The following is a 25148-nucleotide window of genomic DNA, read 5'->3' on the forward strand; positions in this document are numbered from 1 at the left end:
AAATAAAGTTTTACTTTATTTGGCTGCTAAAATGTTAAGGTCGCATAAAATAGCGGTAGTAGGATATTGGTACATTTACCAATATTCTACTACTGAACTGATACAGTGCAATATAGGTAATATGTGCTGATATTTCACAATGACCTTACCTCTCACACAGAACCCTCCTCTGGTGGGTTACTAATAACCTCCCCCTGGCGGTCAACTAATAACCCCCCTGGACAACTAATAACTCCTCCAGACAACTAATTACCCCCCTAATAACATCCCTGGACAGCTAATAACCCCCCCCCCCTGCCGGGCAACTAATAACCCCACCCAAGGTGCGCCCCTCCATCATTTCAACAATTCCTGACATACCCATATGATTTTTTAACACTATCAACATTATCAAAAAGAAGACACATTTTATATTTCACTGATGACTAAAGAAACTGCTGAAAGCTCTTATTGCTGATAACATTTGAAGGCTAAATTGTTGGGTCAGCTCATTAACACTTCATCTCCTATTACACTGGTGATCTTGCAGATCTATACTTACAAAAACTTTATTAGGATACTGTCTGCTGGCTTGAATCTCTGTTCCATAAACTTTGATGAAGATGACTGTTGTGTAAGATACCCTCATGTTTCCACGATTTTGATTCTGAACCCAGACCTGGAAATCGGTTAGCCCTCGGCTTCTGTCAGAAAGCCCAACCAACTGGTAAACACAGGTTCCCTGGAAGTCCATCTTCTTCTTATCGAAGGTGATGTAATGTGGGTCACCAGAAGCTGAACACACCCCAAAAGATCTTGGGTAACAGTTGACGATTCCATTCTTCACGGCACACTCCTCTCCAGTTCGGCAGGGGCTGTTCTTACATTCAACCTTTTGGGTCTGGGCATTGCACATGCACCTTTGTTGGCACACCGTGTCATTCCAAAATTCTTCATTGGGAGCGTAGGAGAACCCATTATAGGAGCAACCACAGCTGGTTCTGGGAACGCACTTGCCCTCGCTCAACACAAAGCCTTTATTGCACTCGCACGTCTCCACACATGGCTCCATACACACGGACTTCCCATCGGGATCTTCACAGGTCAGTGGGCAGGCTCTCCCACAGGAATTATAAGTGCTGTTTCCTGGGCATGAAAGGGCTGAAAAATAAAAAAAAAAATCTTATTTTATTTATCTAACACTGGAGTGTTCAATCTGTATCTTATTTTTCTTTCATCTTTGGACCAATTACCTGCAGTATTTCTTTACTTAACATGATTATGAAAGCAAATTTGATTCAACTCAAATTTCATCTATGGTCCTAAACTTAACTAAACTTAACGTCAGCGTAAACAAACATACTGTCATTAAGTTACATTAGTTATGTTAATTAAAATAGATAGGTCATATAATCGCTTACCCACCCTGTTTTAAAAGAACAGGCAAATGTTTGATTTCATGATGGCAGCCATCTTTTTGGTTGAAAGGAGGTGACAGGGAGCATGAGCCACAGTTCCAACTGTCTTGTGTCCTGAGCACCTTTCCCAGTTGCTAGACAATGTGAATACCAACATAGGAAATCCCATCATGCTCTGCACAGCATCAGGGGAAAAAAGCCCAGGTTTTTTTCTTTGATGGGTGGAGCTTAGCTAAAAATGCAGCTAAAAATGATGCTTTGGTAAGAAAAACAAAGTTCTGATGCTGTGAAACTATTCATGCAGGGCACCGGGTGGGACAGTGCCAGGGATGGCAAGGTGACTAGATTTCATGCTGAAATCAATTGGGAATCAACCTGGGCCACTGACAGATCTGTCTCTTGATCTCCCTATCATTGATAGATGTATGGGCACCTTAAGGCCTGTGTACACACTAGATTAAAGTCTTCTGAGGTGGCCAATAATTACTGCCTCTGCTGATAATCCAGCATTTGCACACGGGCCAGCAATTCACCAGAACATGTTGTTAGCTGACTATGCATTTGTACAACCTTGGCCCAGTGATGGCGCCCGAGGGGTCGGGTCCTGATCCCCGTTGGGCACAGATCGGTTCATTTTGGCGTGCGACTCTGAGAGCCGAGCGCCGAAACTGGGCGCCGTCATAGCAGCAATGCTATAATGCGCGCCCCGTGTAGCAGTAATTCGGGGCTCTGGCGGCAACTCGGAGGGGGAATAGTATTTAACGCCGCCTCAGAGTTTAGCGGCAGTGGTGAGAGCCGTCATTCGGCTTTCCCTGAGTCGAACTGAGTGGCGCCAAAATAATATGTACCCCGTTGGGCGAGATACATCTAGCATGTGTACATGTTCAGTAATTAATTACAAGTCACTCTGACAATTTGTCCTGCAGCCAGTATGGGCATCAAGTAGCTGTAATAAGGTACACATTTGCCTTCAAATTACACCAGAACAGTAGAGATGACCCGAACAGTTTGCCGGTGAGCAGCGAAAGTTCACACAGAAGAATGCAAATACATGTAAGCACTCAGTATATTTCTGTTATACCTTAAAGAATACATGACATGATGAGATAGACATGTGTACAGTGCCTACCACACATATAACTATGCTGTGTTCCTTTTTTTCTTTCTCTGCTTGAAGGAGTTAAACATCAGGTATGTAAGTGGCTGACTCAGTCCTGACTCAGACAGGAAGTGACTACAGTGTGACCCTCACTGATAAAAAAATTCCAACTATAAAACACTTTCCTAGCAGAAAATGGCTGCTGAAAGCAGGAAAGAGATAAAAAGGGTCGATAGTTCCTATATTTTTGCTCTGGCATACTTCTGTGTGTGTGTGTCATTGAGCAAAAAAACAATAACGCAGTAAAAACTTAAAAAGTAGATTTAAATGTAAAATAAAACTGTGTAATATATTAAAAAATAAATTTTAGGGGAAGGAGGATAGATACAATTGTCTATTTGATTAGTTTATTTTCACCTCAGGTGTCCTTTAATGTTTACTCTTGGGGCTGGCTTGTTTAATATGATGCTATGTTCTTTGGTATACAGTATATTGGTCCATCTCCCATGAAAAACATTCACATTGAAGAAAGCTACTTACGGCATCCTGCTGTTTCTCTCCACTGTCCAATCGTCACACCGGCCCGCTGGCAGACATCAGCATATGCACTAACAGCTTGGCATGATATCTGCTTGTAGCCTTGGTTGACACACACATCGAACACGCAGTTCTCCATGTATATCTTTGGATCCAGAACTGAATGGCAGGCGCTGAACGGGCCATTGGCTTTACCGATGAGGCCACAGAAACTATCAACAGCGTACTCTTTGGCAGCATTGGGAGGACAGCTGAGACAGGGCCCTCTGCAATCGTTCCAGCAGAATGTATTATCCGCTATCTAAAACAAAAAAAAATAAACAAGCAGAGAGATAAGGAGTAAGAATCAATTCACAGTTGTTATTGCCTGAAAGGCAACCTAGAAAAAAGTGGACCTGTTTTTTTTGGGGGGAAAGGTCCCAAAGTCCTCTACTAAGAGTTGGAGAAGGCCACAGAAGGTGGACATATATATATTTTTTTCTTTCCATTTTATTAGAAAAATAAAGCTACAATAAAAATGATTTAATTTCACAAATACTACGTTTTTAATTCAGTCCAAGGTATGTACTATATAACACATGAGCAGGAAGTAAAAAGGTCATCAATCATCATAGTTATAGTCAGGAATGGATGTAGAGGGTCCACTGATTTCAAGAAGATAATTTACATAAAATCAGCTATGACAACATGCATAAATGGACTCACCTCCTACCACTTCTGCATATTGTACTATAGTTAAAGCCCCAGTTCATCCACCCATTTTTTAATGCAGATTTGTTTAACCACTTCAGGCAATCTGGACGAATATATTTGTCCAAAAATGCCACTCAAAAGCAATCCGGACGAATATATTCATCCAGCGGGATTGCTGGGGTTGCACGCGCATGTACGTGTGCACGTGGCTCGTTACTCACCGCTATTATAGGGGATCAATTGAGGAAGGGGAACAAGTGTTCCCCGAGGCAAACTATCCTCTGTGAATGAATCAAGGTGACTCCAATCAGGAGGCATCTTGATTCATAAAAGCAGGCGTCACAAAATGTTAAAAAAAAAAAAAAATCTCGTACTTCCTGGTATCTTCCAGGAAAGTGGCCAAAAAGTAAAATTAAAGTTGAAATAAAAATAAAAAACACAGTACAAATTCAATAAAAACTGATTGACCCCGAACCCCTGCGCGCGCGCGCGCGTGCGCGCGCGCGCACGCACGCACGCACGCACGCACGCACGCACGCACGCACGCACGCACGCACGCACGCACGCACGCACACACGCACACACACACACACACACACACACACACACACACACACACACACACACACACACACACACACACACACACATACCCCAGTAACTAAAAAGAAAAAAAAACACATAAAAAATACATAAATGGTCTTTAATATGTATGTTGTGAAGGTATATTACTATCATATTTTCCTTATATAGGCTTGCAATTAGTGATGTAGAAAAAACTGAAAAAATGCACCATAATTTCCAAATAAAATATTGGCACCATACATTATACTAGGGAAATATTTTAAATAATCCGTTAATAATCCGAACATTTGTATAGCGCTTTTCTCCTGTCGGACTCAAAGCGCTCAAGAGCTGCAGCCACTGGGACGCGCTCAAGAGGCCACCCTGCAGTGTTAGGGAGTCTTGCCTTGAACTCCTTACTGAATAGGTACTTGACCTAGCCAGGATTCCAACCCTGGTCTCCCATGTCAAAGGCAGAGCACTTAACCAATACTCTATCCAGCCACCACCAATGTTGCAATAACCGGGACAAATGGGTAAATAAAATGTGTGGGTTCTATGCACAGTGTTTTATTTTAAAACTATAATGGCCGAAAACTGAGAAATAATGCATTTTTTTAATTTTTTATTATTATTCCCATTAAAATGCATTTAGGATAAAATCATTCTTAGCAAAATGTACCACCTAAAGGAAGCCTAATTGGCAGCGAAAAAAAACAAGCTATAGATAATTTACGTGTGATGATGAGTAGTGATATAGTGATAAAGTTATTGGCGAATAAATGGAAGAAGCGCTGTCAGGGGAAAAATGGCTTCTGTCCTAGAGGTGAAAACACCTGTGGGCTGAAGTGGTTAAAGAGACTCTGTAACAACAAAAACCTCCCCTGGGGGGTACTCACCTCGGGTGGGGGAAGCCTCCGGATCCTAATGAGGCTTCCCACGCCGTCCTCTGTCCCACGGGGGTCTCGCCGCAGCCCTCCGAACAGCCGGCGACTGTGCCGACTGTCAGTTCAATATTTACCTTTGCTGGCTCCAGCGGGGGCGCTGTGGCGACTTTCGGCACGGAAATAGACGGAAATACCCGATCTCCGTCGGGTCCGCTCTACTGCGCAGGCGCCGGAAACTTGCGCCTGCGCAGTAGAGCAGACCCGACGGCGATCGGGTATTTCCGCCTACTTCGGCGCCGACAGCCATCAGAGCGCCTGCGCAGGAGCCAGGAAGGTAAATATTACGTCACGGCTGTACGGAGGGCTACAGCGAGACCCCCGAGGGACGCAGGACGGCGTGGGAAGCCTCATTAGGATCCTGAGGCTTCCCCCACCCGAGGTGAGTACCCCCCAGGGGCCGTTTTGTCGTTACAGTTCCTCTTTAAGCTAGTAATGTAGAAAGTTCCTTCAACCCGCACAGTATCAGTATTAACTAAAGGTGCAGGGCAGAATGGTTTCTTATTGCAGACCAGGTAATGAGAGGTGCACATGGACTTTCTCAGCAGCAGAGGAGGTGAATTATAGGTAGATGATCTGCTGTGGATCAGGAAGGAAATGTCCCACTCTGCTACCAACTCCGTTGCTTGCTACTTTTTTTTTGCCAAAGTCATTTTCACATCAAAAATGCTATTTTAAAGTTCGAGAAAAAATTAGTATCTTGTATTTTTGCCATTTCATGCCAAACGGTAAAATTTGTGAAAATCGTTACTTTACCGTGAAACGCGTGAAAAAAAACCAGAAAAACAATATTTTTACAACAGAAATGTAAGTTATTTTCTATGGCATTTTCGCTTGGAAATCAAATTCAACATTATTTTTCTGAAAATTAATGCAAAAATAATATTGACATTTTCGCTCATCACTGACTACTAGGGATGATCAATGACATGCAGTTTTTTTTCCAAAATTATGTAAATTTTTATGCAAATGTATGCAGTTTGAAAACAGACCAATCAATTTAAACCCAGTTTTAAATTGATAGGTCCATTTTCAAGCTGCATTTATTTGAATAAAACATTGAATAAATTTGCATCAACTTGGAACAATTTGCATATCTGTGATCATCCCTACTTGCTACCACCAATGAGCTAAAAAAAAGTAAGACTCAGGGTACAGAATGTTAGCTTTTGATGGGCTATTCAGTGTTCTCAGAATCAGTTCTGCTTGAGTCTACAGTGGCCCATAAGGGAAAAAGCTGACGGGTATGACTTTTCTAGAACGGATATTGGATTGTCACATTCACTGGTGACATCAGGTCTGGCATGGCAAGAGACCCTGCAATAGACCCTGGCACAGTACAACACAGTCAAACAATATACAGTAGACACAGTACTGCTCTGGCATAATCTGAACCATAATCCAGGGATTTTACATTTATTTCGAGCAAAAAAGTACAAGTGAATAAGGTAAAACCTTTACACGTTGTTAATGTATGTAAATTCCATTCTAATCCCTTATGTGTGGCTAGCTACATACTTCTGGATCCTCTGTTTCAAGCACCCGCTAATGATTAAATGGGTAGACCATCGTTGTGCCGTTGTTACATTAATGCAAGCCATGTTGCCTTAGACGTTGCTCATTCATCAGGATGTCGGGATCAGGAGCATAACTTACTTAGCGCAGGTCTCCCAGGAAAAATTAATGGTGTTGAAAAAAGTGATTGTGTGCACTCCTGAGTCCCCTTCTCCACCCCTCCTCCCCAGTCACCAATAATAGCCCTTGCAACACCCACCACTGCAGTAGTAGTGGTGGTGGTGGTGGTGGGGGGGTGTTAAGGGCTAATGAGCCTGCTCCTGGGGTGAAGAGCAGGTTTCTTGTGTGCGCTCCCACTTCCCAAAGTCTCCATCTCCCGTAGCATCCTACAGATCCTGCAGAGCAGCGGCAGCCGCAGTAGAGCGCAATACTTTCTCTTCACTCCTCTATGTTGTCGTTCCATGCAGCAAATTAACTTAAAACTCTTGACAGACAGGAAGCTGCAAGCTAATAGGCTACATAGTGCAGCTATATAGAAAAATAAAGAGGGCCGGTCTTGCTGGGTTAAGGTAAAGTATTAGGCTTGGCTGCCATAGCTCTGCAAAAATCTGGAGGATGATGGGGGAGAGATGGAGAGTTTGGGAGGTGGAAGCACACACAAGGAACCTGCTCTGCACCCCAGGAAGGGGGTCCTTAGCCCCACACGATGGTAGGGGTCCGAGGGGCTATTGCTAAACCAGTGTTTGGGATCATTCATTTCCATGTCTTTACATATCTTGACATAAAGGACTTCACTGCTAAGTTTTCTTAAGGTGAATGGGAACCGCATTAAAAAAATGAGACAGATACTTACCCAAGGAGAGGGAAGGCTCTGGGTCCTATAGAGCCTTCCGGCTCCTCTCCTGGTCCCCTCGTTCCAGTGCTGGCTTGCCCGGTAGCAGTATTTGACTAATTTAGTCAATACTGCTTTACCCTGCTGATTGATTGATTCACAAAAGAGTGCTAACTGTTAGCACGGCCGTTTTCGCGCGAATTTTTGCATTGCGCGCGATCGCGAATTTTCACGCTAAACGATAACGTTTTTGCACGCAATTGCGAATTTTCACACGAGAACGATATCGATTTCGCACGGAAATTTGCGTTTGCACGTGAAAACGTTATCGTTTCGCGCAAAAATTCGGGATCGTGCGCAATGCGAATATTCGCACGAAAACGGCCGTGCTAACAGTTAGCACTCTTTTGTGAATCAAGCCCAGAGACTTCCAAATACCCTTTCGGCGGGGGATTGAAACGTGGGGGAGCCAGCACAGGATAGAGAGCACCGAGAGAGGAGAGGGAAGGCTCTATACGGCCCAGAGCCTTCTCTCTCCTTAGGTAAGTATTTGCTTCAATTTTAAAAAAATGTGGTTCCCATTCACTTTAAATGTAATATTTTCCCATCTTATCGACAAAACACCTTCTAAGCCTCCAGCAAGCAAGAAAATACCAAGAATAATTTTGAAAGCACTTTTTCACCTACTTTTTGTGAATTGGCTCTTGCTCAAAGTGCATTGAAAAAAAACCTAGGTCTTGTTACATCATGTGATGAATTCACAAAACAAAAGTTTGCCCTCTTAAAACAGAAGGTATTTGCAATAATTCAGCCAAGTTGAAGTGAGGGTAGGACTTGAAACATCCAGAGTTACAGACTACCCAGCAAGCTCATGGTGAACCAGAACTCCTAGGAGCGTGTAAAAGGCTACAAAGGACCAAAAAGCCCTCTTACTCAAATGCTAAACAAAACAAAAGTTTCCCTTCCTAAAACAGAAGGGACTCCAATGAGTTCTGGTTCACCATGAGCTTGCTGGGTGATGAAAGAGATAACACCAAATTAGAGGGTAATTGTACTTTTCGACTACAGTGTCATATCTTACCGCCCAGCTTGCACCGAATGAAGTGACATCAGTAGCTGCAGTCCCAGAAGGGGTTAAAAAGTCATCCGCTGAGTTTTGATTATAATTTCCACACATCCCGCACATCTTCCCCGCGTAGGCCCGAGTCAGCTCAATCCACACAATGTGGTTCCAGTCATAAGACATCATCATATCATTGCCGAGCTGTATGATGGCGGCTGTCCCACTCTGGAACATTCTCAGGGTCCCGTTCAGCATGGATATAGGAAGTTGTTTTAGGCGGTTGTCCACCTGTAAATGAAATGTGAAATATAATGTGTTGTGTTTATTTATTCATTTTATTTCAGTGGCAGTATAAAATATTCATCTAGTATGTATGCTTTTTTACTGTACTTCTCAGAATCACCATTACGTAGTATTTACGCTAAGGGCCGCTTTGAACCTTTAAACCGCCAAATTAATTTGAGACTTGCTCCAAGCCAACTTATGTTGGAAAATTGTATTTTATTTTTTGTTCATGATATTCACTTGTTACCAGGGATGCTCAAATTCGAATTCGGGTGAAACCCGGATAGTTCTATCCGGATTTCTCCCAGTAAACCTGTGCAGGCTGGGCAGGGGGGGGGGGGGGGGGGGCAAGCTTACCTGTCTGACGTCTTCTTCGGTCTGTCCCTCGGCGCCTCCCACGATGCGTTCCATGCGACGGTCACGTGAGTACAAGCACTTCCTCCTTCCGGGTTGAAGGAGGAAGTGTTTGTAGTCACGTGATACGCGTGGGCCGCATCGTGGGAGGCGCCGAGGGACAGACGAAGAAGACGACAGACAGGTAAGCTTGACACCCCCCCCCCCCCCCCCCCCCGCCCAGCCCACACAGGTTTACTGGGAGAAATCCGGGTTTCACCCAAATTCGGATTTGAGCATGATATGATGTCCATACATGGTACTATTTTTTCTTTTTTTTTCGATTAGACAGTTTTGTTCGTTTAATCCGTTAGATCGAATATAAAGATTTTTCCAACATGTCCGATGAGATAAAAAAAAACAGGATAATCGCTTGTTTTTCTTGATCGAAAAAAAAAAGATTATTTTTGACTTTCATTCGATGCGATCACTTTGGTTGAATAAACGTGAAAATCAAATTTTTTATTGCACCACGTATGGGCAACATTAGGCAGGGTGCACACATGTTAAACCTGTACATGTTTTGCGTGGTAATAGGCTACTCATGATTCAGAATTTTGTTTTACTATTAGTTTGCTTTTCTGTTTTCATGTTTCCTAGATGCTACACAAGTCTGTCAACTTTTTGCTTTTCTTTTACACATATCGTACAAGGGAGTTGATTCACTATAACAAATTGCATGCCTTATCAGAGTTAACATGCCTTATCAGAGTTAACATGTCGTATCAGATTTAGCACACCTTATCAGAGTAGCATAGCGAGCGCTATTAACTTATGCCTTCTAATTGGCAATGACGAGAGCTCAACTCGTCCTGCCCTGAGCACCTGCGGGTCCAATCACTTTAAAGGACATTATCTCCACACTTTTATTGGCCCAATAAGCTGCCTGTCACTTGAGGAGATACCAGAGAGGAGGAGATACCAGGCTAAGAGGGAGAGAGTGACATGGGGAGAAAGGAGGAGATACCAGAGAGGAGGAGATACTAGGCTGAGAGGGAGAGAGTGACATGGGGAGAGAGGAGGAGATACCAGAGAGGAGGAGATACTAGGCTGAGAGGGAGAGAGTGACATGGGGAGAGAGGAGGAGATACCAGGATATTCCAGGGAGGAGGAGATACCAGGCTGAGAGGGAGAGAGTAACATGGGGAGAGGGGAGGAGATACCAGAGAGGAGGAGATACCAGAGAGGAGGAGATACTAGGCTGAGAGGGAGAGAGTGACATGGGGAGAGAGGAGGAGATACCAGGAGATACCAGGGAGGAGGAGATACCAGGGTGAGAGGGAGAGAGTGACATGGGGAGAGGGGAGGAGATGCCATAGAGGAGGAGATACTGGAGTGAGAGGGGGAGAGTGACATGGGGAGAGAGGAGGAGATACCAGGCTAAGAGGGAGAGAGTGACATGGGGAGAGAGAAGGAGATACCAGAGAGGAGGAGATACTGGGCTGAGAGGGAGAAAGTGACATGGAGAGAGAGGAGGAGATACTGGGCTGAGAGGAAGAGAGTGACATGGGGAGAGAGGAGGAGATACCAGAGAGGAGGAAATACTGGGCTGAGAGGGAGAGAGTGACATGGGGAGAGAGGAGGAGATACCAGAGAGGAGGAGATAATGGGCTGAGAGGGAGAAAGTGACATGGGGAGAGAGGAGGCGATACCAGAGAAGAGGAGGAGATATTGGGCTGAGAGGGAGAGAGTGACATGGGGAGAGAGGAGGAGATACCAGAGAGGAGGAGGTACCAGGCTGAGAGGGAGAGAGTGACATGAGGAGAGAGGAGGCGATACCAGAGAAGAGGAGGAGATATTGGGCTGAGAGGGAGAGCGTGACATGGGGAGAGAGGAGGAGATACCAGAGAGGAGGAGGTACCAGGCTAAGTGGGAGAGAGTGACATGAGGAGAGAGGAGGAGATACCAGAGAAGAGGAGGAGATATCGGGCTGAGAGGGAGAGTGGACCAAAGAGGGAGAGTGGACCAAAGAGAGAGGTAAGAAAGTTTCTCTTTAAAGCAAACATGAAAAATGAAATTCACGTCAGGTTTGATACTTACCTAAGACAAGTAGAGGGAAAGCTCTGGCTAATATAGAGCCTTCCATTTCCTCGGTGCAGGCCCGTTATTCCAGTGTGATCAGCAAGTAAAGCTATTTGACTGAACAGCTCTTTGGAACTACTCATGCCCCCGAGTACATCCGAGGATATACAAAAGCTATGCAGAAATGATGCACGATGCAGGGACACATGTAGTTCCAAAGAGCTGCTTGGCTGAGCAGGTCAAACAGCTTTACCGGTGTACAGTGGTGGAACGATTGGCAGGGCAGATGAACGGGAAGGCTCTATAAGGCTCTACTCCGTGATTCACAATGTTTTGAAACCAGATCATAAGCAAGAGAAAAAAAAGGTATTCATAGTTTAATTGGAATAACTGATAGACGTGGGTGAAAACCTTAGTATATACACTTGAGTTCTTTGTAACATAAAACTTAAATTTGTTCATAATGCAAGTACATTTATTTGTTGTTAAGTTTTATTGCAATTTATCTTGTTTTTGCTTACCCTCACATAGCCATTTTCTCCTTTTTTGACCACGACGGTGTGTCCTCCTGTTTGTAATATTACTTCCCCTACATAAGAGACACGGGGGTTTCCACGATTCTCCTGCTTAATCTTACTGGAAAACTTCTGCAGCCTGCTATCGACATCCCCACAGACTTCAGTGAATACATATGTGCATGTTCCCATGAAGTCATAACACCGTTTATCAAAGCTACAGAAATGTGGATCTCCAGATGCCCAACACAGGTCCACCTGTGGTTTGACACAGGTAGGCGTCCCATTGTCCATGGTACACACCTGACGTGCGGGGCAAACTGTATTTCTGCAAGTTGGACCAGGCTCTGTGTAAGACAAAAATTCAGGTAAGTTGTTGAAAACATTGTGGTGCCAAGAATAATGTGGGATTATTTTGCAGGCCTTTCTAAAACTAACCAAACACGAATGCTTCTTCTCAAATAAATCTTTGATTTAATTAATTCAAAGGAGTAGTCCGCAGCACCAGGTCTTGTATTAAAGCTCTTTTATTGGTATCAAAGTTAAAAGATAGCCATAAGCAGCGACAGACACGGTTTCGGACAGACTTGTCCTTTTTCAAGCTGTATAGGTTCTCTATATAGCTAGAGCCTGTACAGCTTGAAAAAGCACTAGTCTGTCTGAAACAGCGTCTTGTTGCTGCTTATAGCTATCTTTTAACTTTAACACCAATAAAAGAGCTTTAATACAAGACATGGTGCTGCAGACTACTCCTTTGAATGCTGCTGACCCTGGGGGATCGCGGGATCTACTCTGCTCAGCACACGTCCTCTCCCCATTGGTTGCTGGTCTACTTTGCTTCTACTTTAATTTAATAAACTCATCAAATTCAAGGAAAGTCAAAGTTTCTTTTAAACTATTTTAATTTAAAGATTATTAAAATCTTAACGAGAGAAAACAGGCTAATAATTTTATCAATCCAGCACAAAAACAAGCAGTAGAAAAATGATGGATGTGAGTTTGGACTGATAAGTGTGGCACTACATTTTATTTGAATCTCAAACAGATGTCTGTGGAAATCTGATGGAAAGTGAAAAAGGGCTAGATTTAAATCTCAGGAGCCAATAGGAGACTGTGCCTACAGGCTCTGAGGAGCCTATAGTAAACTGTGCCTACAGGCTCTCAGGAGCCTACAGGAGACTGTGCCTACAGGCTCTCAGGAGCCTATAGGAGACCGTGCCTACAGGCTCTCAGGAGCCTATAGTAAACTGTGCCTACAGGCTCTCAGGAGCCTATAGGAGACTGTGCCTACAGGCTCTCAGGAGCCTATAGACGACTGTGCCTACAGGCTCTCAGGAGCCTATAGACGACTGTGCCTACAGGCTCTCAGGAGTTTATAGGAGACTGTGCCTAATGGCTCTCAGGAGTTTCTAAGAGACTTTGCCTATAGCTTCTCAGGGTTCTATAGGAGACTGTGCCTACAGGCTCTCAGGAGCGTATAGGAGACTGTGCCTACAGGCTCTCTGGAGCCTATAGGAGACTGTGCCTATAGGCTCTAAGGAGCCTATAGGAGACTGTGCCTACAGGCTCTCAGGAGCCTATAGGAGACTGTGCCTACAGGCTCTAAGGAGCCTATAGGAGACTGTGCCTATAGGCTCTAAGGAGCCTATAGGAGACTGTGCCTACAGGCTCTCTGGAGCCTATAGGAGACTGTGCCTATAGGCTCTAAGGAGCCTATAGGAGACTGTGCCTACAGGCTCTCAGGAGCGTATAGGAGACTGTGCCTACAGGCTCTCTGGAGCCTATAGGAGACTGTGCCTATAGGCTCTAAGGAGCCTATAGGAGACTGTGCCTACAGGCTCTCAGGAGCCTATAGACGACTGTGCCTACAGGCTCTCAGGAGTTTATAGGAGACTGTGCCTAATGGCTCTCAGGAGTTTCTAAGAGACTTTGCCTATAGCTTCTCAGGGTTCTATAGGAGACTGTGCCTACAGGCTCTCAGGAGCGTATAGGAGACTGTGCCTACAGGCTCTCTGGAGCCTATAGGAGACTGTGCCTATAGGCTCTAAGGAGCCTATAGGAGACTGTGCCTACAGGCTCTCAGGAGCCTATAGGAGACTGTGCCTACAGGCTCTAAGGAGCCTATAGGAGACTGTGCCTATAGGCTCTAAGGAGCCTATAGGAGACTGTGCCTACAGGCTCTCTGGAGCCTATAGGAGACTGTGCCTATAGGCTCTAAGGAGCCTATAGGAGACTGTGCCTACAGGCTCTCAGGAGCGTATAGGAGACTGTGCCTACAGGCTCTCTGGAGCCTATAGGAGACTGTGCCTATAGGCTCTAAGGAGCCTATAGGAGACTGTGCCTACAGGCTCTCAGGAGTCTATAGGAGACTGTGCCTACAGGCTCTAAGGAGCCTATAGGAGACTGTGCCTACAGGCTCTCAGGAGCCTATAGGAGACTGTGCCTACAGGCTCTCTGGAGCCTATAGGAGACTGTGCCTATAGGTTCTCAGGAGTCTATAGGAGACTGTGCCTATAGGCTCTCAGGAGTCTATCAGAGTTAATACGCCTTATCAGAGTTAACATGCCTTACCAAAGTAGCATAGCAAGCGCTATGAACTTATGCCTGCTAATTGGCAATGACGAGAGCTCCACTCATCTTGCCCTGAGCCCCTGCAGGTCGAATCACTTTAACCTCCTGAGCGTTACGCCGCTCAGGAGGTTTTGCCATTTTGTACCTGCCAGTCCCCCCCAGAGATCCCGCGACTGAAAACCCTATAGCTAGCACTAGGCACCCCCTGATCCCCGCTGCTCCCCAGTTTATACATTACACCCCCCTGGATCCAGCGATCGGCACAGTCTCCCCGTACAGCTCCGGTCTTCACTATGGGGAGGATCGCACATGATGTCATGACGTAGTGACGTCATGATGTCATGCGCAAACCCGATCTTCCCCATAGAGAGACCGAAGCTGTGCAGGGAGGCTGTTTGATCGCTGGATCCAGGGGGGGTAATGTATTAGAGGGGGGATCGGCGGGGATCGGGGGTTCCTGGCACTTGTACTAGCTAGCCTAGTGCTAGCTAAAGGGTTTTCAGTACCAGGATCTAATTTATTCAGCGTGGGGGACTCCTGGGGCCAGGAAGCAGTATGCCCGACACAGTGTCGAGCGTACTGCTAAGGAGGTTAAAGGACATTATCCCCGCACTTTGATTGGCCCAATAGGCTGCCTGTCAAGTTTCCTATCAAGTGACAGGCAGCCTATTGGGCCAATCAAAGTGCGGGGATAATGTCCTTTAAAGTGATTGCACCCGCAGGGGCTCAGGGCAGGACGAGTGGAGCTCTCGTCATTGACAATTAGCAGGCATAAGTTCCTAATGCTCACTATGCTACTATGATAAGGCGTGCTAACTCTGATAAGGTGTGTTAACTCTGATAAGGCACATGCTATTTGTCTTAGTGAATCAAGCCCATAGTGTACTGAGGTCTCTTTATCAGTACCCTGTTGCTGTTTCTTGCCAGCATGATTCAGCTGCCATAACAAGTTAGCAGGTCATGGGAGTAATGGCCTGGTGGCTGGAGATCCATGAGAACCAGATGTGCAGACCAGAAAGCTGGGAGGAGGAATTCACTGTCAAGATAGGTTAGTTACCTCCTCTCCACCAACCATATGATTGGCCCTTGTGTATCCCTCCCCCCCCCCCCTTCAATAACCATGTGTGCCCCTGCAAACAGCCTATCCTTGCCCCATTGCAGCGGTCATGGAGCTATTGACCTGCCCTTGTTTTTGGATGAAATTTGCAGTATTTTTTTATTAAAACTATTATTTTTTTTGGGAAACTGCATTGATTTTTTATTTTGTAAAAACATGCTGAATTTTTTTTTACTAAAATGTTAAACCACACTGATTTGTGACTGAATAGCGTACTAGTTAAGGGCTCTGCCTTGGACATAGGAGACCTGCTTTTGAATGGCATCTCTGCCTGTTTAGTAAGCCAGCATATATTCAGTAAGGAGATCTTGGGCAAGACTCCCTAAAACTGTTACTGCCTACTAAGTGCGCTCTTATGGCTGCCTTACAAGCGCTTTGAGTCTGACAGGAGAAAAACGCTATACAAATACTGGTATTATTACTATTTTTTTCTTTGTTTAAGTTACATTTTGTTAAAGCATTTTGTTTTTTACAATTTTTTTTTTTGGTGGGGATAAATTCAGCATATTTTCACAGTGAATTTTGTACTTTATTTGTGCATTTTGGCAAAGCAAAAAGGCATACAAAAAATAAAATAATAATTTAAAAACATATTTTTTTTTCAAACATTGGAGGGAAAAAATTGTCAACATAATGCTTTCCAACAATACCTTTTAAACACGCTCCGGTGGTGCCGTAGCTGTAGAGTGCACTAATTCCTATGCTCTGCAGGCCAAATGTTTTCGTAGGGTGTTCAATTCTGTGAGAAGTCGCAGAGTTCCCATAGTTGTATTCTATGTAACGAAAATCTGTCCCTTCAACTGCTTTCCATTTAGGTTGATAAAGGGGTCTTCCGTCCAATGTGATCCCTTCAATAACCGTATTCTCAGCTGTCATCATAGCAAAGTTGTCAGTGTTTCGAATTCCAAAAACTCCATAAGCTGAACAGTACTTGCTCACAGGTAAGATGTTCATCAAGAATGGATTATAATTGGACCTCTTGCCTCTTCCACCCGAGCTCAAGTACATGACTTGAACTCCTTTATTTGCATCAATGCTCAATGGTGTTTGTGAAATTTCAATTTCTAAGACCTGTCCCTCCCCCAGAGTTTCCTTCTTCTGCGTATCACCAATTGTGTAGGTTACTTCTGTGTCTTCCGCTGCGATCACAGAAACAATGTCTGTCTTCTTCTGAAATGAAAATGGAGCTACATGGTATTGAGAACCCCAGTCGGATACAGGTTCTAGTTGCTCAAAGACGAAGTTACAACCGGTGTTCTTCTGGGCGCACGTGTGTCCACACATCACAGCCACTGGTTCATCAGACTCTACTCGAGAACCGGAGAGATTGTCATTGGTTAGAAACTGAACGCCGTGCCATGGGGATAACGTTACAGAAATTACACTATTTGCTGCATATCTTTTGGAATTGTAGAGGATGGAACCTTTGGTGTAAATCCTGACTGCGGCTTCCTTATTTGCTGCAATCACGGAGAACACCTTTGAAGAACCTGATGGCCCGGTTTTGGGTGTATATAAGTAGTACACAGTACCCAAACTGGCCACTGGAAGTAAAGATGACGTCTCACCACTTTGGTATTTTTCATTAACTAAAACAACAAATATGGGATGGTTTGATGTGATGTGGACGGTATTACTGAAATCCTTGGTTCCTCTAATCTCTACGGATGTCGGCAAAGGCAAAGCCAGGGCTCCTCTGGCATTTAATGGGAAAGTGCTGTTGTATGCTCCTCCGTTAACAGTGACAGTGACTTTGGTGTTATCTTGCATGGAACCAATGCGAAGCTGACAGCTCTGACCAGATAATCCATTTGGCCCATTCTGCATGAAGGTGGTCACAAACTCAGTCCCTATTAGACCTGTCAGCCCAACATCTGCAAGAAAAGACATGCCTTAATTAACTGAGTAGTGGCACAAAAAACTTTCTAGTTCAGCCACCAGTTTTCAATTCAAATGATAGATAATTGTCATGACTTAGCAATGTACAGTGTTTTATGCATTGCACATGTGCACTTTATACAAACATTTAATGATTTGACTAGTCGGCTCTCCCATTTCCTGTTTAGTTAACAGTGAGATTGTAATTAGCTCTCCCATTTCCTGTTTACTTAACAGTGAGATTTTAATTGGCTCTCCCATTTCCTGTTTAGTTAACAGTGAGATTGTAATTGGCTCTCCCATTTCCTGTTTAGCTAACAGTGAGATTTTAATTGGCTCTCCCATTTCCTGTTTAGTTAACAGTGAGATTTTAATTGGCTCTCCCATTTCCTGTTTAGTTAACAGTGAGATTTTACTGGCGAGAAAAAGTGCCCAGGCTTTTAGTGCATAGTGCATCTCATCAGCACCCCACAGGAGTCATGGAGGAGATAGAAGGGACCACGACGAGCTAGTCTTTTCCTGTTCCCGCAAATAACCTGACCACCTTCTTGGATCAGGTCAATTGGGCATCCGCTGGAGCAGGCCTCTCATAGAAGCCAATGCAAATGCCGGTTAATGGGTGATGAAGTTGGTGATTTGAGTGCAAGAAGTTTGAAAGCAGGATGATACCATTTATTGGCTAACTAAAAATGAATAAGAATAAGCAAAGCAGCCTTCGTCGGGCTTACATCCTATAAAGGATGTAAGCCCGACGAAGGCTGCAAGGCTGAAAGCTTGCTTATTCTTATTCATTTTTAGTTAGCCAATAAATGGTTTCATCCTGCTTTCAAACTTCTTGCTTTTACTATTGGCTAACACGGTGCAATAACCTACTGCTACTACTGATTTGAGTGAATGGTGCGCCTGATACTATGCCACAGTAAGTAGCTGATCATCTATTAAGCGCCTATCAGCTATAACCACATACAAGATAGGTTGTAGGTTGAGTGGCCAGTTGGTAGATTGGCTCGTAGTCTCTGTAGCTTATTAGCTTATTGGCTAATTCAGTTTTAGTCATTTGGGTGTTGGAGGTTAGTGAAAGGAATAGGGAGGGGGGACTAGTGTTAGGCACAAGGAAAAAGGGATAGTTCTTTGCACTTGGAGTGGAAGGGGGTGTGTAAGAATAAGAACCAGGTAAGCTTATATATTATTATTATTATTACAGATATGTTAACTATCTGCAGCACCTAATTTAAACAGGGAAAATATGTATCAGCCCCCCTCCCCCCACTGGTAGAGATTAACTCTTTGATGGCCAGTAGGCATGGTCAGAAATTACAGCAGAATTACTATCGCAACTATCGCAACTCGGAAAGTCTAGCCAAATCACAGAGCCCAGGAGCATTTGATCAATCACAGGCTGCAGAATGTTATCGAATACCGCGGGAATTGTATCATAAGACTCCGTTAAACTCAGTAGTATCCGAGTCATGAGATTGGTGTCAAATTTCATCTCCTAGGTTGCTGTTACTTACAGTAGGTAGTAGAAATCTGACAGAAGTGACAGGTTTTGGGTTAGTCCATCTCTTCATAGGGGATTCTCAGTAAGGCTTTTATTCTTTATAAAGATATTCCCTAAAAAGCATTTAAACCATAATGCTGGCCGGCTTCCCTGCTCGCTACGCAGTTTTTTGGAAGTTGGACAAAACAACTGCCATTCACTAATTGCTTTTGAAAATAAATAAATCCCTGAGAATCCCTTAGGAAGAGATGAACTAGTCCAAAAACCTGTCGGTTCTGTCAGATTTATACTACCTACTGTAAGTGACAACCACATAGGAGAAAAGTAATTTATGGTTCATTTTACTTTTGAAAAAATGTACTACATATTTGTATATGTTAATTGTAAAAATGAAGTCAATGGCAGAAGTAAAGGTTTTAATTGATGCCCAGGCCACTGCTGTATTTGTCACGGTCACCTACTTATCCAGTATCCAGTGGCAGACATGGGTGCTAATGCCCTGGTTTGTGTGGATAACCACGGGCTCAGATGTGGGTCATGAACAGGCTCACACCAGAAGACAAGGAGACATATTCATGTTTTCACGCAGACACGAGAACTTGCATGTGTGTGATCACTTATATGCACCAAACAGTCACTTAAACTTGGGATAGTGCTGTAGAATTGCAGCTTTTATTCCTGTGATTTGATTTTGTATCTGACCAGTGGCGTAACTTAATTAGGACGGTCCTCACAGCAAGGTTTTGCAGGCCGTTACCACCACGCCTGTGTGGCCTAGTTATAAATAAAATGGTGGTGCCTTATGTAAACTGCCCCTCAACCCCCCCCCCCACCACCACCTCCACTACCACTACCACTACCACTACCACCACCATGTGTGCAGCTCCAGGACTCTCCTCCCCCCCACCCACCCCCACCCCCAGATCTTGCAGAACAGCCACAGTGGAGGCGCTTCATACTTTATTATTTTTCTTATTAACCTCGTCTCATTAGCAGGACAGTTCCTCCTTATTTCTCTGTGTAGCCGCGTTGTGCAACCTATCATCTTGTGGCTCCCGACACCAAACATGCATCAGGAGCCGCAGGGTGATAGGCTGATGGCTGCACAGCAGCAATACAATGAAGAGAGAAGGACCTATTCCACCACAAAGACAGGGTAAAGTATGAAGCACCCCAGGGCAGGGCCTTCTTTGCCACATCCCATGATGATGGCAGGGGTCAAGGGGGCTATTTTTACACCTCAGTAGCTGTTCTGACTGATGCCACTCCTTCTTTTTGAAGCCAAATCTCTGTTTGTCAAAAAAAATGGATCATGGAGAGTGTGTGATTACTCCCGGTATTGGAGCAGAATGGATCGTGGAGCCGGCAGTGGAGCACAATGGGTTGTGTCACAGGATTCTGTACACAGGGCCGGCGCTACCATAGAGGCAAGGGGGGGCAACTGCCCCGGGGCCCTGACTTCTGCTGAGGCCCCCGCAGCGCATCATGTGTAAACACGCGCTGGGTCATAGAGAAAGAGGGAGACAGCGTGTCTCAAAGCGCAGCCGCTGCCCATCCGCTGACTCGCCGGGACTAATAGGTAAATAATTATGGCTATTATACTTGCAGGGCCCCGGGAAGCAGAGTGGTAATGTCGGGGGGGGGGGAGAAAAGCTTTGAGCTGGGGGGGCCCAACTCTAGTTTGCCACAGGGCCCCTTAAATCAGACCTGTGTGTACTTGATAGCTAGCTGTGTCACCCAGTGAATCCATGTCCCCCCCATGCGCAAAATGGTGCAAGACAGACCTTTGCCTGTATGGAAATACATATATCCAGGCACATCGCCTCTAGACCTTTGCCTGTGTCGCGTCTTTAGCCTGGGCCACACTCACTGTGTCTCAAGATGCCACCATACACACAATGGGCTTGATTCACTAACCGGTGCTAAGTGTTAGCGCAGGAGTAAAAAGTGTTAGTGTGCCTTATCTGAGGTTAGTGTGCCTTATCTGAGGTTAGTGTGCCTTATCTGAGGTTAGTGTGCCTTATCTCATCTTATCTCAGTGGTCACTGTACACTCTCCCCTCTGCTCTCATTGCCATTGATCTGAGGTCTGTGTGTGAGTGAAGGCAGGGGCGTTGCTAGCATCCTAAGAGATCTGGTGCACTTTTGGGAACTCCAGCTGAAAAAATGGGTGTAGCCATGCTCCAGAATGTGGGTGTGGTCATGGGTGAGGCCAAATTTACATTAACAATCGTCTAAGTAGGCCTGACCAGCAAAATGTTGGATGAAGCCCCCCTCTCCATTAATACAGAAAAAAATAAAATCCAGCATACCACATAAATAGGCAGTATCACTTAAACATATGGGGCATGTTGGGTGTTGCCATGCTGGACACTGTGGTAGCTCTATGGGGCATGCTGGGTGTTGTGGTGACATGCTGGAAGCTGTGGTGCCTGGAGCCTCCATAGGGAGCATGCATTGTTGTGTGTGTCCTCACTGTTCCTTCTCCGGCTCCCCCCAACAGAGTAGTACAGCGGGAAGAACTTCTCATCTCCTCCATCCGCTCTCCAAGTCTGGAGACATCCTCTGTAGCTGGCGATTCTCCCCCTTGCATCTGAGAATCATACGCTGGGAGCTCTAGTGTCTGATTCATTCTCAGACACTAAGGTGGGAAGCCCAGAAGAGAAGACGTCTGCAGAATCTGGAGATCAAGCGGTCAGAGGTGAGTACTGCCGTCTGCTGCCTGGAGGACATCTGGGGCACCCTAGAATAGATCCGAGGCATGTGCCACTGATCTTTGGGACTAGCAACACCCCTGCGTAATGGTGAGGCAGCAATGTCCAAACATGTCACAAACAGGGTGGACCTGACAGGATGGGAATAAACATACATATATCCAGGCACATCGCCTCTAGTTAGGACATTAAATAAATTATTAGGGAAAGGGAGGTGCTGAAGGGGGTGTGGCTAGAAAACAGCAAAAATCTATTAACCCTTCGCACACTCACATGCAAATGTTCAAACAATTGCATTCACAGATTCACTCATCCAGGCACAACTGTTATCCCTACAGCTAAATTAAAAGCCAGGGTTTTAGTTCACAGAAGAATGCATTCTTATGCTTAATCACCTATACTGCGCAGAAGTACCCAGGTAAACATAGGTGTCCTAACTCTGGCCCTGTAACATGCATAGTGCAGACATGCAAACACATTCATTGCATCAAACCTATCAATGGATTAGGAGCACACATCCTAACTTCCTCTCCTGGGAAAGACAGTGCATCTTACCAATCGCACAAGGGAGCTAATGTTATGTGTCCATGTGCACCATGCGCATACACCAGCATAAGCTGTCTGCATGCTGACAAACATACAGGGGAAGGGGGGAGTGCACCGAATTGGACCCTAGCCACAGGGGTCAATGACAAGAATAAACATACATATATCCAGGCACATCGCCTCTAGTTAGGACATTAAATAAATTATTAGGGAAAGGGAGGTGCTGAAGGGGGTGTGGCTAGAAAACAGCAAAAATCTATTAACCCTTCGCACACTCACATGCAAATGTTCAAACAATTGCATTCACAGATTCACTCATCCAGGCACAACTGTTATCCCTACAGCTAAATTAAAAGCCAGGGTTTTAGTTCACAGAAGAATGCATTCTTATGCTTAATCACCTATACTGCGCAGAAGTACCCAGGTAAACATAGGTGTCCTAACTCTGGCCCTGTAACATGCATAGTGCAGACATGCAAACACATTCATTGCATCAAACCTATCAATGGATTAGGAGCACACATCCTAACTTCCTCTCCTGGGAAAGACAGTGCATCTTACCAATCGCACAAGGGAGCTAATGTTATGTGTCCATGTGCACCATGCGCATACACCAGCATAAGCTGTCTGCATGCAGACAAACATACAGGGGAAGGGGGGAGTGCACCGAATTGGACCCTAGCCACAGGGGTCAATGACAAGAATAAACATACATATATCCAGGCACATCGCCTCTAGTTAGGACATTAAATAAATTATTAGGGAAAGGGAGGTGCTGAAGGGGGTGTGGCTAGAAAACAGCAAAAATCTATTAACCCTTCGCACACTCACATGCAAATGTTCAAACAATTGCATTCACAGATTCACTCATCCAGGCACAACTGTTATCCCTACAGCTAAATTAAAAGCCAGGGTTTTAGTTCACAGAAGAATGCATTCTTATGCTTAATCACCTATACTGCGCAGAAGTACCCAGGTAAACATAGGTGTCCTAACTCTGGCCCTGTAACATGCATAGTGCAGACATGCAAACACATTCATTGCATCAAACCTATCAATGGATTAGGAGCACACATCCTAACTTCCTCTCCTGGGAAAGACAGTGCATCTTACCAATCGCACAAGGGAGCTAATGTTATGTGTCCATGTGCACCATGCGCATACACCAGCATAAGCTGTCTGCATGCTGACAAACATACAGGGGAAGGGGGGAGTGCACCGAATTGGACCCTAGCCACAGGGGTCAATGACAAGAATAAACATACATATATCCAGGCACATCGCCTCTAGTTAGGACATTAAATAAATTATTAGGGAAAGGGAGGTGCTGAAGGGGGTGTGGCTAGAAAACAGCAAAAATCTATTAACCCTTCGCACACTCACATGCAAATGTTCAAACAATTGCATTCACAGATTCACTCATCCAGGCACAACTGTTATCCCTACAGCTAAATTAAAAGCCAGGGTTTTAGTTCACAGAAGAATGCATTCTTATGCTTAATCACCTATACTGCGCAGAAGTACCCAGGTAAACATAGGTGTCCTAACTCTGGCCCTGTAACATGCATAGTGCAGACATGCAAACACATTCATTGCATCAAACCTATCAATGGATTAGGAGCACACATCCTAACTTCCTCTCCTGGGAAAGACAGTGCATCTTACCAATCGCACAAGGGAGCTAATGTTATGTGTCCATGTGCACCATGCGCATACACCAGCATAAGCTGTCTGCATGCTGACAAACATACAGGGGAAGGGGGGAGTGCACCGAATTGGACCCTAGCCACAGGGGTCAATGACAAGAATAAACATACATATATCCAGGCACATCGCCTCTAGTTAGGACATTAAATAAATTATTAGGGAAAGGGAGGTGCTGAAGGGGGTGTGGCTAGAAAACAGCAAAAATCTATTAACCCTTCGCACACTCACATGCAAATGTTCAAACAATTGCATTCACAGATTCACTCATCCAGGCACAACTGTTATCCCTACAGCTAAATTAAAAGCCAGGGTTTTAGTTCACAGAAGAATGCATTCTTATGCTTAATCACCTATACTGCGCAGAAGTACCCAGGTAAACATAGGTGTCCTAACTCTGGCCCTGTAACATGCATAGTGCAGACATGCAAACACATTCATTGCATCAAACCTATCAATGGATTAGGAGCACACATCCTAACTTCCTCTCCTGGGAAAGACAGTGCATCTTACCAATCGCACAAGGGAGCTAATGTTATGTGTCCATGTGCACCATGCGCATACACCAGCATAAGCTGTCTGCATGCTGACAAACATACAGGGGAAGGGGGGAGTGCACCGAATTGGACCCTAGCCACAGGGGTCAATGACAAGAATAAACATACATATATCCAGGCACATCGCCTCTAGTTAGGACATTAAATAAATTATTAGGGAAAGGGAGGTGCTGAAGGGGGTGTGGCTAGAAAACAGCAAAAATCTATTAACCCTTCGCACACTCACATGCAAATGTTCAAACAATTGCATTCACAGATTCACTCATCCAGGCACAACTGTTATCCCTACAGCTAAATTAAAAGCCAGGGTTTTAGTTCACAGAAGAATGCATTCTTATGCTTAATCACCTATACTGCGCAGAAGTACCCAGGTAAACATAGGTGTCCTAACTCTGGCCCTGTAACATGCATAGTGCAGACATGCAAACACATTCATTGCATCAAACCTATCAATGGATTAGGAGCACACATCCTAACTTCCTCTCCTGGGAAAGACAGTGCATCTTACCAATCGCACAAGGGAGCTAATGTTATGTGTCCATGTGCACCATGCGCATACACCAGCATAAGCTGTCTGCATGCTGACAAACATACAGGGGAAGGGGGGAGTGCACCGAATTGGACCCTAGCCACAGGGGTCAATGACAAGAATAAACATACATATATCCAGGCACATCGCCTCTAGTTAGGACATTAAATAAA

The 25148-nt window shown here is 44.8% G+C and overlaps 1 protein-coding gene across 1 annotated transcript in view; it reads right to left on the reverse strand.

Moving 5' to 3' along the window:
* The window catches only part of LOC137521916 (IgGFc-binding protein-like), a 237839-nt gene that overhangs the window by 186909 nt on the left and 25782 nt on the right, over positions 1–25148 (reverse strand). Inside the window, exons 3-7 of the mRNA XM_068241793.1 lie at positions 16198–17421; positions 11866–12206; positions 8663–8932; positions 3037–3334; positions 542–1140 (exon numbers count right to left, since the gene is read on the reverse strand). Coding sequence (XP_068097894.1) covers positions 542–1140; positions 3037–3334; positions 8663–8932; positions 11866–12206; positions 16198–17421 — 2732 coding nt within the window. The remainder of the gene's footprint in view (positions 1–541; positions 1141–3036; positions 3335–8662; positions 8933–11865; positions 12207–16197; positions 17422–25148) is intronic.

This window comes from Hyperolius riggenbachi, chromosome 6 (assembly GCF_040937935.1).
Source record: "Hyperolius riggenbachi isolate aHypRig1 chromosome 6, aHypRig1.pri, whole genome shotgun sequence".
Classification (NCBI taxonomy): Eukaryota; Metazoa; Chordata; class Amphibia; order Anura; family Hyperoliidae; genus Hyperolius; species Hyperolius riggenbachi.